At 39.9% G+C, this 16,572-nt stretch overlaps 1 protein-coding gene across 1 annotated transcript in view; it reads left to right on the forward strand.

Moving 5' to 3' along the window:
• Positions 1-16,572, forward strand: part of LOC138765041 (leucine-rich repeat-containing G-protein coupled receptor 6) — a 302,015-nt gene that overhangs the window by 91,109 nt on the left and 194,334 nt on the right. The window contains exon 2 of the mRNA XM_069941695.1: positions 1,583-1,654. Coding sequence (XP_069797796.1) covers positions 1,583-1,654 — 72 coding nt within the window. The remainder of the gene's footprint in view (positions 1-1,582; positions 1,655-16,572) is intronic.

Raw genomic sequence — 16,572 nt, forward strand, 5'->3', positions numbered from 1 at the left:
GCCTGAAGCCAATTCAGGAGCCCTTCGTGCCCTCACCACCCTCTTGAATCCAAGTCCACATGCCTGGATCCCGCCAGCCAGTCCACAGCAGCCCACTGCCAGTGTTAATCCTTCAGCTGCTGAGTCCCTCACTGGTCTGGTGCTGTGGTCTTCTCCAAAGCTTCTCCTTCTCGAGAGAAAGGAGATGTTCTCCCGCTACTGGCACCATGTGCTCCCCCCACCCACTTCTGAGTCCACAACTCCCCGTGGTCCACTGAAAGTATGGGTGCTGCCATCGTGGGTTGGAACTCTGTGGTTTTCAAGATGTTGATAATATATCGACCCCTTTAACAGGCTGTTAAAAGGTATATGGGATGGTCAGGATCACATCTAGGCAGTTGGATCTATGTCTCAGATCACTGCTCTCCTAAGTCGCATCATTACCAGCACCTGCTACTACAGCAGCCCCAGCATTTTCTATCAATCGTATGAATTGTCATGTTCTATCAGGATTATCATTGGTCAATCAGCATGTGTGAATACCATATATACCCATGTAATAGTCAAATTCTGGGGATCAATTTTTTGGGTCAAATTCAGGGGGTTTACTTTTACACAGTTACTACTTTTGACTGCGGTTAAAATTTCAAGGTGCCAGGAGCTTGGAAGTCTGGGACCAGGTGGTAAGTCTGTATTCGGAATGTCAGGAGCTCAGATGGGCGGCTGAGGTGACGATCCATGGCTGGGACATCGCAAGCTCCAGTGGGCGGCCGGCTGAGGTGATAATCCACATTTGGGGCATTGATGGATGGGCAGGTGGGGATCCGCATCCAGGGCATTGGTAGCTCGGATGGGAAGGCAAATCTGGTTGTTGGGAGCATGGATGGGTGGGTGGCCAGGGCGAGGATCCATGGTCAGGAAATCGGGAGTTCAGATGGATGGGCGGCTGGGGCTAAAAATAGGGGACCAACTTTAACATGGGATATACAGAAAATATGCAATTTTTGGGCCAAAAAAATGGGGGTTGACTTTTACACAGGATTAATTATGAGTATGTACGATAAGAATTAAAACATGCTCCATCAAATATTTGTGTAACATTTCAATGTTTATTGAAGAACACTTTTAAGAACATGGATAGTCTCACTGATGTATAGTAAATTCTTTCGGAAAAATCATGGCCCAACAAGCAGCTTTGACCCCTGCAGCAATAGTCTTTAAAGGCTTCTTTGAACAATATGCAGTCTTGGTGCTACTTGCTATTGACGTAGTCAATGAATGAAAATTTTCTTTTATTCTTATTCTTGACATCTGCTTTTTATTTCCTTCAAAGTACATTTTTCATTTGAATGACATTCACAAGAGATTGTTTTAATCAGGAAAGAAATAATGTATCTTCCAGATGAAACTTGCATCATGGAGTTCAAAAGCTCTGGTGGCAAAGCGGCAAAACAATTTATCTCTCGTTGTGGTACTGAGTGAACAATAAACCTACATTGAAGAATGACAATGAAATGGCAAATATCTATGAACATTGGGCATACCGTTACTTTCAAAGCCAAAAGTAGTTTATTAATTTTTCTGTATTTTTTTCTCTTTTCAGTGACTTGAGCATGAACAATATTAATGACCTGCAGCCAAATTCTTTTGAAGCCCTTCACTTCTTGGAAGAGCTGTAAGTAACAAACAACATCCAGAATGAACAGTTATGCAAATATTTTGGAAAAGGATGAGATGCAATTAATATTTATTTGTTTATTTTTAATAGCAGTAAATAGGTCCAAAGGCATTTGTCACTCATTTACAAACCTATTAAAAATTGCAAAGAACTTGAATTAATATAGCAGCTTTTCACCACCTCGTGGCATTTTGAATTGTTTAAAAATTATGTCAGTACTTTTCAAGTGTTATTGATGTTCTTAAACAAAAAGTTTGCAAGTAATTCTCACAAGGCAGCACACAATTCACAATTAATCTCCAAAATTAGTTTTCTGTTGTTAATGCTCATTCTGGTCTGATTATTGGCTCAATCTCCAGCAGAGTTTCTGGTTGTTCTTCATGTCATGTCATGACATCTTTTATTGCTACCTGTGGGTTAGCATCACATCTGAAAGGCATCATCTCTGTGCTGAGAGTGCCTCCCTCAAAACTCCATTGAAACATCATTTAACTTATATGTGTTCCAGTCATGGCAATGGAACATGAACAGACAACCTTTGACTCACAGCTGAGAATAGTATTGATTCATTGAGAACCACTGTTGGCACATGAGTGATGATACTTAAGAAAAAAACCCTCAAAGTTAATGTATTAAAGGACCAAATAAAAACAGTCTTTGCACCAAATTTAGAAGGACCAATGAAACCCTTGTGGCCTGTATTAAGTTGTGATCTTTTCCTGCCCTGCTATGATTTAATTACTATTTATTTAAATATATATTTATAATGATTAAAATATGCCAGAGTTATTGGAGAGAAAACAGAAATGGGGCAAAGATGAAGTTCATAAAGTTAATATATTTTCAATATTTCTTGCTAATTGTTTTTATAAACATTCATTTTGCTTCAGATTATCTTGAAACAAGTGAAATCCAATTTTTCTTTATCTTCCATATATATATATATATATACACACATACATTATATATATTTATATTTATATATATATATATATATATATATAATATATATTTATATATATATATACACACACACACACACATATATATATATATATTTATATATATCCCAATGTTTGAAATCCGAATGATCAATGGAGCAAAGAGAAAATGAAATCTTTTATTCACCCCTGCACTCTTCATTCATATATTTTCTGTTACCTCATGTGAATAAATCATCCACCATATTTGTCAAATGAACATGTGATTGTTGATATTATAAAACTGTTTAACTCCTGCAGGGAAAGGTGAGTGAATTGCACATGTTAAATCTGTTTTAATCATTGTGATATTACAGATTCTATCACCCATTCTGGACTGGTCGCCTACTTGTGATATGGTCCAGTCTTTTAGTTAATAAAAGCCTTGGTTTGGATCAACAAGTCTTTGGTTCTTTCGACGCGCATTACAATCATTTATTTGATGATGCTTTGATTTTAGATTTCATCTTCTGTAGGTGCAGACAGATCATTAAACTTGTAGCCATTGAATCTGAAAGCTTGTTCATGATTATTGTTTTCGAAGAATTCACCTATTAATGATTAATTATTCATCACAAATCAAGAAATATTACAGTTCGTGTAGCGCTTAGCACAAAAATGTTACAGCGCCAGTGACCAGGTTCAAATCTGGTGCTATCTGTAACGTTCTCCCTGTGCCTGCATGGGTTCCACTAGTGCTACGGTTTTCTCCCACCACTCAAAAACATACTGGGAGTGCAGGTCAATTGGGTGTAATTGAGCAGCATGGTCTCATGGGCCAGAAGTGCCTGTTAACATGAGATATGTTTAAATTTAAACTAGTGGTTTTCAAACGCTCCCCCACTCCCAAACTCACACTCCACCTTCAGCAACCCCTATGTTGCTCTGTCATTAGTAAGGGATTTGAAAACCACTGACTTAAACTGTTGTAACTTAAGAGCAAAGGCTGTTGATTATAAATTATAATGAAATGTAAAGGTTATTTCAGTAAAACAAAATATTACAACCGGTAATCACTAAGTGAAACAAGAATGTATCTTGTCCAATATTGCCATGAGGCTGGTGCAGCCTAGATTAGAAAATGACTGGCAGCTACTTCAACACATTTGATTCTAGCAATACTTCTGACCTGACCTGAACTTATACATGCTTCAACATCATCCAAGTTAGAATCAAGAATCCTAACCTCATCTGATATTTAACTGTACAGTTAGTTCAATGCCTCACACAGAATTAATTAATTGTCTGCACGACTTTCCGCCAATGGTCAGAGCTTTCAACCACTGGCATGAATGGGGCTGTTTGGGGTAGATGTGCCTTTAATTTGTGGGGGGAAAGAATGGACATGGACACCACATGACACCAATGACTGATTTGCTGTAGAAGGCAGGTCGATCAGGAAGAGATTTCCTGCAATCGTGCAGGAAAAGAAAACGAGGAGATAAAACATAAAATTTTTTTCCTAAGTGAATAATCATCCTGAGGTGTTTTCAGTGGCTTACTCCCAAATTGGCCCAGGTAGGGTTAGGCCTTTTCAGAACGGGAAGAGTAGGCTCCCACCTACCAGGTGCTTCTGTAGTCGAGCCTTGTACTGTTTGCTGACTTCACAGTCACTTTATAACATTGCCAGAGTGAAGTTATTTATGTGTGACACATCAATTCAAATGTACCAGTCTATCTCGAACTTGGGTAATATGCACAGTGGTTAGGAGATTTTCTGAAAGTGTGTGAAGGATTAAATTCCATTGTGCTGTGTATAAAAACTGAGTATGCGGTAGAATTTTCAGCTTTAATATTTTTTTTAAATATGGCATTGCTTCAAGAAATAGTGCTTCATTGAAAACACTACTCTTAACTAAACATTAAAATTTGTAGTTGATGCTCTTGGTGTAACCAGAGTATGCTGGCTCATCAATAACCTTGCTTGTCTTGTAAGTGCTAGTTTACAGATTTTTCCTGATGGCCAATTTCTATTCGAATGGACCAAGAGCTCAACTGAGTCACCCACTTTAATTTTTGGCTGTAAAAGCAGGGTCAGAAGCTGGGACAGGAGACTCACCTCCAGATATCACAGTATCAGGAATGTGATGTCATATTCTCTATTTGACACAGATAGGATGTTTCCTGTAACCAGCCAAGAAGCTCCACCACTGGTACACGTTAGCTTCAAAGTGAGCAATCCACAAAAGGCACTTTTAACATCAAAATAGGTAGCAGGAGCAGATGCATGAAAACATGCCAATTATGTAAAGACATCAGTTGACTCTACAACACTTGAGGGTGGCATGGTTAGTGCAGCAGTTAGCACAACGCTGCCACAGCACTAGCGACCGAGCTTTGAATCGAGTGCTGTCTGAAAGGAGTTTGTACGTTCTTCCGGTACTTGCATAGGTTTCCTTCAAGTGCTCCAGTCATAATTAATCCCCCCCTCCCCAACTTTACAGATAAAGTCTTATTTATTCTAACAAAGATAAAGACCCTTACTAAGCAGGGTTAGGGAGACACTTTGGGATAGTCGTCTGAGCGGCGAGCGGCATCAGCCAGCTCTTCATCCTGGTCACCACCATTTTATTCAAACATATCTTTATTCAAACTTCATTGAAACACCTGGGTGGGCATGACCGGGGTGATCGCTGGCTGAATGTTTGCTCCCATCTTCACAAAGGGGTTGCATGTTGCTTCAGAGAACATTTACTTTTACAATTTTAAACTTTTATTCTTATTTATTTTAATTTTATTTATTTAGTTATTTCATCTGGTTTTTTTTTGTTTTACCAATTGGTTGGGTTGCCAGTTGCTTGAATTCTGGAGACAGGGGATTTTATTGTACATCCCAAATACAGCTCACCTCAACTATACCAATGCAATATGACTTTGGTCAGGGTTTTAACCAATCAAACTAAATTGTATTTGCAGATGACTGATTGGGTGGAGTGTAGGGAGTGAGAGAAATTTGTAGTAACATAGAAGGAAACCACAATAAAAGCAGCCCATATTTTTTCATTGGAAAACCCAAAGGATTAATCTTCTCTTAAATCCACAAAATTATGCATCACAATTATCTGAAAGAGCTTCTCCTCCTTGTTTGGCCAACTTTCATTCGGGTGTGACTTATGATGGTAAACTGCCATAAGCATGGAAGACTTGTCATAGAATATAGAATATTATAGCACAGTACAGGTCTGCCAGCCCACGATGTTATGTCGAGATTTACAGTATTGTGGTAAAGCACTGTTGCATGTATTTGTCTGGTCAGGCACACCCATTGACCAGCTGTTCCTGTGGCCCCTCCCAGAAGCCCCTGTATAAAGGTAACTGTTCCACAGTCCCCTCCTCAGTGCAGGCCAGTTGCGCTGTATGGATGTGTCTTTGTTCTTTAGTGAATAAAACCCTGTTGGTTTCTCAACCTCAATCTTTGAGTAATTGATGGTGCATTATTTTTAACAACCAAACAAAAAAAAAGAAAACTAAACCCTCCCTATCTCATAACCCTCCATTTGCCTTTCATCTACGTGCTTGTCCAAGAGTGTGAAATCCCTTATTATTGCAAACTCCACCACCACCCCTGGCAATGCATTCCAGGCACTTACAACTCTCTGTGTAAAAAAAAACTTGCCCCTGATGTCTCCCCTAAACTTCCCTCCCTTCACTTTGTACAGATGTCCTCTGGTGTTTGCTCCTAGGAAAAAGGTGCTGACTGTCTACCTTAACTATTCCTCTCACAATCTTGCAGACTTCTGTAAAATTACCTCTCATCCTTTTTATGCTACAAGGACAAAGGTCCTAGCTCTGCTAACTTTGTTTCATAAGACATATGTTCCAATCTAAGCAACATTCTGATAAATCTCCTCTGCACCCTATTCATAGCTTCCACATCTTCCTGTAATGAGGTAACCGGAACTAGGCATAATATTCTAAGTGAAGTCTCACCAGAGATTTTGTAAACTGAAACATTACCTCAATCCCCTGATTAATGAAGCCCAGCATACCATAGGCCTTCTTAACTATCCTATCAACCTGAGTGGTGACATTAAGAGATCCATGGATTTGGACCTCAAGGTCCCTTGGTTCTTTCACACTGTTCAGTATCCTACCATTAACCATGTACTCTGCCTTCATTTGACCTACCAAAATGAGTCACCTTACAACTTATCCAGATTGAACTCCAACATTTCTGCCCAACTCTGCATCCTGTCTATATCCTGTTGTAACTTATGATGTTTCAACACTATCCATTACACCTCCAGCCTTCATTTCATCTGCAAACTTACTGACCCCATCCCTCCACTTCTTCACCCAGGTCATTCATAAAAATCACAAAGAGCAGGTGTCCCAGAACAGGTCCCTGTGGAAATCCTCTAAGTCACATACCACCAGACAGAATTCATTCTATATACTGCTACCCTTTACTTTCTGCAGGCCAATTCTGAAACCACACAACCAAAGTTCCATGGATCCAATGCCTAATGACTTTCTGAATGAGTCTACCACATGGGTCCTTGTCAAATGCCTTACTAAAATTAATAAACACCACAACCTACTGCCCTACATTCATAAATTTATTTTACTACTTGCTCAGAAAACTCAATTAGGCATGCAAGGCATTACCTACCCCTCATAAAGCCATGCTGACTATCCCCGAGAACACTATAGTTATCTAAATGCTCATAAACCGTGTCCATAAGAACCCGCTCCAACAGTTAAAAACAAGTTTCCCATGTCCAGGAAATATTTGTCACTGGTGAAAATGCCCAGCACGTTCATTTAACCTCAGAAAAGATGCAATTTGCGTATAATGAATGGAATGAATTCTTTTTTTATAAAACTTCATTTAACCGCAGGGAAGCAATTAGAAGATGGACATTTGTAATTGGGGTATTGATGAGTTACAAATGTGGATTTGAAAGATCAAAGAAAGAGAACATTCTTTGGCAATCCTTTAGTGAGGAAGAAGGATTATGATGTATTAATTTTTGTATTTGATTGGAGAACTTGAAGCTCTGACTTCAAATTCCTTTATGACAAGTTATGCATTTGATCTGGTCATATCTCGGCCAGCATCTGAAAAACAGCAACCTTCGAAGTTGATGAATTTAGTAGAAAATCTCAGACTCTCAATTAATCTGTTCAGGGAAAGGAGTAGGCAGCTCATATCATGTTGATCCCTTGTGTGACTTCATCCCACAAGAGCTGAACTTAAAGAATTAGAAGTCCGAGTAAGTCATTCTTTCAAATAAAAAGTCTCCATTGATCATTAACCTGGCATGACTAGGTCTTCCTTAATTCCCTTAGTATATTAAAAAAAAAACTCTCTTTTTTCAAATATGCTCTGTCACTGATTCTCAACAGCTCTTTTAGAATTCTACAGATTCACCATCCTCTAGCAAAAACATTTCTTCTCATCTTTCTCCTGAATGGCTGACCTCTTATTTTGAGATGAGTGTGGTGAAATGTAATTACACCACTAGGTCACTAGGGATCATCCTGGTGACCTTGTATATAAAGCAGTCGAGAGCTACAGTCTCGCCTTCCAGGTTCATCTTGCAGAGAGACAAGACCTCTTAGTGTACATATTAGTTTATTAAATTGTACTGACAATAACCACACCAGCAGTGTGAGTATAAGACAGTTTTAATAAACTAATATGTGTACTAAGAAGTCTTGTCTCTCTGCGAGACGAAGCTGGAAGGCTAGACTGTAGCTCAGGACTGCTTTAAATAAAAGGTCACCAGGATGACCCCTGGTGACCTAGTGGTGTAATTACATTTCACCACAATGAAGATTCCTGGTTCTAAGATAACCATGCAGAAGAAGCATCCAATTCTCAACAACCCTGTTAACCTTAAGAGTTTTGAACATATAAAATAGTCCTCTATGTAACTGAGTGCAGGAGAACTGGTGGATGAGGTAAACTTAGATTTCCAAAAGGCATTCAATAAGGTGCCACAGAAAGAAAAAAACATGCATAAAATAAGGATCCATGAAGTTGGGGGTAATGGATTGGCATGGAGAGAGGTTTGGTTAACCAATAGAAGGCAGAAAGTTGAGTTGAATGGGCAGTTATCTTCTGGTTAGTAGGCTGCTGGAGGGGTTGGCGTTGGACCTTCATCCTTTCACAATATACATAAATAATCTGGAGGAAGGGATCGAGTGCAGCAAATCCAAACTTGCTGATGACACTCTATTGAGGGGAAAAGAAATCGTGCAGAGAATGTGCTGAAGTGAATCACGAAAATCTGTAGACACGGTGGTGGAAGTAAAAGCACCAAATGCTGAAAACTCAACTGGTCAAACAGTGTCCTTTATGTAGCAAAAGGTAAAAAATACATAACTGGCATTTTTGGGCTTGAGGTGAAGAGAATGTGCCGAGCCTTCAGAGAGATATAGGTATGTCTAAAAAATTGGGAAGGATCAATAGATGGAGTACAATGTTGGTAAATGTGAGGTCATCCACTTTGGAATGAAAATAGTACATCAGATTATTCTTTAAATGATGAAAGATTGCAGCATGCTGTTGTACAGAAATTTGGGAGTCCTTGTATACAAAGTACAAAAGATTAGTTTGCAAGGAGCACTAAGGAATCAAGAAGGGAATTGGCCTTCACTTTTGGAAGGAATGAATGTAAGAATAGGGGGATTCTGCTCAACTGTACAAAGTACTCGTGAAACCCACAAGTACTGTCTGAAATTCTGGTCTCCTTTCTGTCTATAAGTATATATATTCCTCTTTCTCTCTCGCTCTCTCTCTCTAATATAGATAGATACACACACACACACACACACACACACACACACACACACACACACACACACACACACACACACACACATGTATCTCTCTGTCATATGTGTGTATGTGTGTGTGTGTGTGTGTGTGTGTGTGTGTGTGTGTGTGTGTGTTTAATTCATCAGGGCACAATAGGTAGTTAAAGAACAAAATGGTAAGAAATTGTTGCGGGTATGGCTGAACGTTTCAAAACTGCCTACCTGGAGCATGGATGCTGACATTATTCGACTTCATAACTCCTCTATATTTCTCTCAGAGTGGTAGGAAGAGGAGGCATAAGTCAAGACTGAATCTAAAGGAAAGGCTTACAGGGATCTTACCCTGACTTGCCTTATGTCTACATAGGAATATTGGAAGATTTGGAAAATTTAATCCCAGTTCTTCAATGGACAGCAATTCCATTGCATCTTAATTAACAACATTAATTTCTGTTCCTCAGTGCTTCAGGGTAATATAAGGAGGATGAAAAGAGGTCATTTGATTTTTGGTTCAAATAACAGCCAGTGGCCAAAGTAATACTTCGACCACTCAAGATGACAGTCCATTTGAAGCAACGCATCATTTTTAAAATTTTGTTAGGCATCACTGCTGAGATGTTAATCCCGCCAAGACACACTTGAGTTCAACTTGGAAGGTCATCTTAGCAGTATGGAAGTAAAAATATAAACTAAAGGCACATCATTTAATTTATAGTCAGAGAAGAGAAGAAATTAAAATGGGTGCTTGACATAATCGTATCAATCAAAATTTCTGCAGGGTGCTTAGCTTGATGAGTTCAATCTAGTTCTGACAAATGTCTGGTACATATCGCATGAGTTAATCTTGAACTGGGGGGAGCAGTAGAGGCTAAAAGTAGTGCAACATTCTTTGGGTTGGAAGTTGGCTGGGAGAGAGAAACAATCAGCGAGAGTTCTTGATTCTGATCACTATCCTGTGATCCTCGCTGACTGAAAATGTTTATCAACCACTGATACTTTTGATAAGCACGAGAGGTTTTCCTTTCTTAGCAGGCAAAGAAAACAGAGGACATTTCTACATGTCATATAGCTATTCCTGGGTGAACTATTCTTCATATTTTGGAAGCAAGCAGTTTTCATCCTGCCTTGCATTTATATACAATTTTGATTTTTTTGTGTTATGAGCAGGATTTCTATATAACATAATCCAATGAAGAAACAGCATACTCCATTTAAACTGGAAATGAAATATTAATATGAGCTTAATCAGGCCGATCTGTGGACTTTCCTGGAAGTTGAGAATGTCTGCAATCCCAGCTGTGGACTGCTTAATAAGTACCGATCTGTTCTTCCCTTTTTTTTTAGTCATGACCTGAACGTAGCCTTCCTCCCACTATTGAGCTGTCAATTGAAATATTGGCACAATGTCATCTGGAGATGCCAATTTTCTTCATAAAACAAATTGAGTAGGTTCTATCAAGGTGAATGTGTGTGTAGCTGTCTTGGGGGAATTCCTAACAATTGAAATGAAAATTCTGCAATTAAAGTAAATTATATCCCTACCCTTGTTATAACATGATGCATAAATACTTCAGTGAAATTGGCATTAGAGTTAACAGCCCTTCAGAAGAAGACAAGTTATAACAGTGTTACAACTGAGAGCTTTTGGGCAAGAATGAAATGCATGTTCCACACACAGTACACACACACACACACACACACACACACACACACACACACACACACACACACACACACACACACACACACACACATACACACACAAACGCATACTTTTTTTTGTAGCACTATTTAAAGAAGAAAAGCTGCTGTTAAAAGTCCTATCGAACCAAGATTAAAATTCTAATTACGTAGACAGCTCCAAAAACGTTTTAGCTCTTTATTTATTAGTTGCTTAGAAACTTACTAAAATTATATTCTTATCCCAATCGCCGATTTCTAAAATTGTAAGAAGAATAAAGCAATTAAATACATTTCAAGAGCATATGCAAAACAAGTTGCTTCAAAATTATTTATAAAGACGTAATTTCCACAAAAGCTTAACTCATCTCCCATCATGCCTTCAGAAAGAGACATTCACACTGCAGCAGCAAGTGGATCTTCATTGATCCTAGTGATCTGTTTTCAGCCCTGACTGACTGACTGTGCCATCTGTGTGGAATTTGCGGGCTTTGCCAATGAAAACCTGAGTTTCTACTGGGTGCTCCTGTATCCTCTCCAATCCCAAAAACATGTGATTGCTAGGTTAATTGAGCCCTATAAATTGACCCTGAGCCCTATAAATTGACCCTAAGGTGCTGGTGAGTTGTAGAATTATGGGCAATTGATAGGAGTAGGTAAAAATAAATAAATAGGGATTAGTGGACAGCACGGTTGGCATAGTGGTTAGTGCAATGCCTTTACAGCACCAGTGATTGGGACCAGGGTTCGAATCCCACACTGTCTGTAAGGAGTTTTTATGTTCTCCCCATGTCTGTGTGGGTTTTCCCTGGTGGCTCCGGTTTCCTCCCACCGTTCAAAATGTACCGGGGGTTATAGGTCAATTGAGTGTAAACGGTTCAAAAATTACCGGGGGTTATAGGTCAATTAAGTGTAAACCGTTCAAAATGTACCGGGAGTTATAGGTCAATTGAGTGTAAACTGTTCAAAATGTACCGGGGGTTATAGGTCAATTGAGTGTAAACCGTTCAAAATGTACCGGGGGTTATAGGTCAATTGAGTGTAAACCGTTCAAAATGTACCGGGGGTTATAGGTCAATTGAGTGTAAATTAGGCAACATGGACACATGAGCCGAAATTGCCTGTCCCGTGTTAACCACAACCATATAACCATATAACCATTTACGGTCTAAATTTAAATAAATAAATAGAAATAGCATACAAAGAGTATTTGATGGTCAGTATTCATCAGTGGGCCGATATTATTGACATATGAATTAAATTTAGGCATGAGGCCTCTTACAGGTTCTTCTGGCACATGGGCCCATGCTGCCCTATTACACCCAATTGATCTACAACACCGGTATGTTTTGAATGGTGGGAGAAATCTGGAGCACCTGGAAGAAACCCATGCAGACATAGGGAGGACATACAAACTCCTTACAGACAGTGACAAATTTGAACCCAGGCTATTAGTGCTCTAACAGCATTGTACAACCACTTTGCTAACTGCCATCCCATAGCCATGATCTATGGCTTTATGGCATTGCAGTGATATATTAAAGAATTTCTGCTTCTTAATTGATCATGTACAAGCATACTTTTGCACATTGGTCCAAAAAATTATAGAATTAGGGATTATGCATTCTTTGTCTGTATGTGTATTATGTCTGGTTGTGTATCTGCATGTTTTTGCTCAGAGGATAGGAGAATGCCATTTTGTCAGGTTGTACCATCAGATAGGTAAACTGGTTGACCGTTTTGAGTTTTGTGTGCCCGATGGAGATGTGGGGGGGCTGGTAGTCATGGTGGGGAGCTGGCTGATGGAGGACCTCAGTTTTCTTCAGGCTGACTTCCAGGCCAAACATTTTGGCAGTTTCCGCAAAGCAGGACGTCAAGCGCTGAAGAGCTGGCTCTGAATGGGCAACTAAAGCGGCATCATCTGCAAAGAGTAGTTCACGGACAAGTTTCTCTTGTGTCTTGGTGTGAGCTTGCAGGCGCCTCAGATTGAAGAGACTGCCATCCGTGCGGTACCGGATGTAAACAGCGTCTTCATTGTTGGGGTCTTTCATGGCTTGGTTCAGCATCATGCTGAAGAAGATTGAAAAGAGGGTTGGTGCGAGGACACAGCCTTGCTTCACGCCATTGTTAATGGAGAAGGGTTCAGAGAGCTCATTGCTGTATCTGACCCGACCTTGTTGGTTTTCGTGCAGTTGGATAATCATGTTGAGGAACTTTGGGGGACATCCGATGCGCTCTAGTATTTGCCAAAGCCCTTTCCTGCTCACGGTGTCGAAGGCTTTGGTGAGGTCAACAAAGGTGATGTAGAGTCCTTTGTTTTGTTCTCTACACTTTTCTTGGAGCTGTCTGAGGGCAAAGACCATGTCAGTGGTTCCTCTGTTAGCGCGAAAGCCGCACTGTGATTCTGGGAGAATATTCTCAGCGACACTAGGTATTATTCTATTTAGTAGAATCCTAGCGAAGATTTTGCCTGCAATGGAGAGCAACGTGATTCCCCTGTAGTTTGAGCAGTCTGACAGACTCGCCAAGGCAAATAGCGCCTTTGGAAGACTACACAAAAGAGTCTGGAAAAACAACCAACTGAAAAACCTCACAAAGATAAGCGTATACAGAGCCGTTGTCATACCCACACTCCTGTTCGGCTCCGAATCATGGGTCCTCTACCGGCACCACCTACGGCTCCTAGAACGCTTCCACCAGCGTTGTCTCCGCTCCATCCTCAACATCCATTGGAGCGCTCACACCCCTAACGTCGAGGTACTCGAGATGGCAGAGGTCGACAGCATCGAGTCCACGCTGCTGAAGATCCAGCTGCGCTGGATGGGTCACGTCTCCAGAATGGAGGACCATCGCCTTCCCAAGATCGTATTATATGGCGAGCTCTCCACTGGCCACCGTGACAGAGGTGCACCAAAGAAAAGGTACAAGGACTGCCTAAAGAAATCTCTTGGTGCCTGCCACATTGACCACCGCCAGTGGGCTGATAACGCCTCAAACCGTGCATCTTGGCGCCTCACAGTTTGGCGGGCAGCAGCCTCCTTTGAAGAAGACCGCAGAGCCCACCTCACTGACAAAAGGCAAAGGAGGAAAAACCCAACACCCAACCCCAACCAACCAATTTTCCCTTGCAACCGCTGCAATCGTGTCTGCCTGTCCCGCATCGGACTGGTCAGCCACAAACGAGCCTGCAGCTGACGTGGACTTTTTACCCCCTCCATAAATCTTCGTCCGCGAAGCCAAGCCAAAGAAGAACCATCAGATAACAATAAACTTGACTTGATTGTAGCATATCCCATAAATGAGACTATTCACTTTGCTCTGAAGTGCAAATTTATGTAGAACAAGGACTAAATTCTAATTGATCAGAAGCCTGGCCAAGTGATCGAAGATTCAGTGGGGGAGCATTTTGGGAACAACAATCATAATATCCATAACTTTAAGATAGTTTTTGTAAAGGATAACACTGGTTTTCAGGTGAAAATACTAAATTGGGAGGAGCTATTTTCCACAGTATCAGGCAGGAACTGCAAAAGTAGATTAGGAGTGGATGCTTGGGGCTAAATCTATATCTGACGTGGGAGACCAGAAAATGTCAGCTGGTTAGAGTTCAAGACCAGCATGTTCATGTAAGGGTGAAAGATAAGAATTGCAAGATTCAGAAAACTTGAATGACAAGAGATGTTGTAAATTTGGTCAGAAAAAAAAGGTTGTAAGATTTAGGAAGCTGACATTGGAAAAGGCATATAAGGAATAAAAATTGGACCAGGAAAGAACTTAACCAAGGAAATAGGAAAATAAAAGTGACTATGAAGTGTTCTTGGCAAGTCACATTAAGCAGAATCCCAAAGCATTTTATCAGTTTTATAAGTATATATATATTTGGAGCAAGATAGTAGTTAAGTAAAGGTCAAAAGAGGAGATGTATGCCTTGAGACAGAGACAGTGGACAATGTCTTATATGAGTATTTTGCATTGCATTTGTTGCCAAGGAGAAAGACATGAATAATGATGATGCCATGGAAGGATTTATTGATATTCTAGGCTTGTTGACATTAAAAAAGATGTGACATTGAGTGTCTTGAAAAACTTTTAAGGTAGATAGGATTTCAAGGCCAGGTGGTATCCAATGTTAGGATTCTGAGGGAGACTAGGGTAGAATTTTCTGGAACCTTGACAGAGATCTTTGTATCTTTTTTTTAAGCTGTAGATGAGATCCTAGAAAACTGGAGAATGGCTAATTTTCTCATGTTTATAAAAAGCAACAGGGAAAATCCAGGAAACCCTAGATTGATAACCCTTACATCAGTGTTAGGGAAATCATTGGTAAAGATTTTCTTTGGGACAGGATTTACTGACATTTGGGAAAATATGGGGATTATGAACAGTCATTATGGCTTTATGTGGGACAGCGCATGGTTCGTAATGTGATTGAAGATTTGAGGAGATGACAAAGATGATTGATAAGGATAAGAGATTTAGTAAAGCATTTGATGAAGTCCTTTCTGGTATTTTGGCTGGTCTATAATATTAAATCAAATGGATCCATGATGAGTTGGAAATTTGGATTAAAAATTGGCTAGGTCATAGAAACCAAAGAGGATACTGGGGAGATATAAATATAGTATAATATGTACTATATATGAATCATTTGAATAAAAAAATAGATGGTCTGACTAGAAAGTTTGCAGAAAACATGAAAATTAATGGAGCTATATCAAATGGAGTTTAATGCAGATAAATGTGTGGTGTTGCTTTTTTGAATGACAAACCAAGAAAGAACATACACGGTAAATGGTAGGGCACTGAGGAGTGCGGTAGAACAGAGGGATCTGAGAATACAGATGCTTAATTCCCAGAAAGTGCAGTCACTAGGATTGCAAAGAGAGCTTTTATCATATTGGCCTTCATAAATCAAAGTATTGAGTACAGGAGTTTGGATGTTATGTTAAAGTTGTATACAACATTGGTGAGGTGAAATTTGGAGTGTTGTGTGCAATTTTGGTGACTTAACTATGGGAAAGATATCAATAAGTTAGAAAAAGTGCAGAGAAGATTTAATAGGATGCTGCCTGCACTTTAGGAACTGAGTTACAGGGAAATGTTAAACAGGCTATGGCTTGAACCCTGGAGTATAGAAGAATGAGGGGAGATTTGATAGAAGTATTTAAAATTATGAAGGGTAAGAGAGAGAAAATGTAGATAGGCTTTTTCCACTGAGAGTGGGAGAGAAATAAACAAGAGGACATTGGTTAAGGGTGAAAGGGGAAAAGATAAAGGAACTTCTTCACACATAGTGGTGGGAGTGTAGAATATTTCTAGCTGAACTGGTAAATGTAGGCTCAATTTTAACATTTAAGAAGAATTTGGACAGGTACATGGATGGGAGAGGAATGAAGGGCTATGGGCAGGGTGCAGGTCAGTGGGACTAGGAAAGAAATGGTTCAGCACAGACTAGAGGGGCTGAGGTGGCCTGTTTCTGTGCTGTAATTG

The sequence above is a fragment of the Narcine bancroftii genome, chromosome 5, assembly GCF_036971445.1.
Source record: "Narcine bancroftii isolate sNarBan1 chromosome 5, sNarBan1.hap1, whole genome shotgun sequence".
Classification (NCBI taxonomy): domain Eukaryota; kingdom Metazoa; phylum Chordata; class Chondrichthyes; order Torpediniformes; family Narcinidae; genus Narcine; species Narcine bancroftii.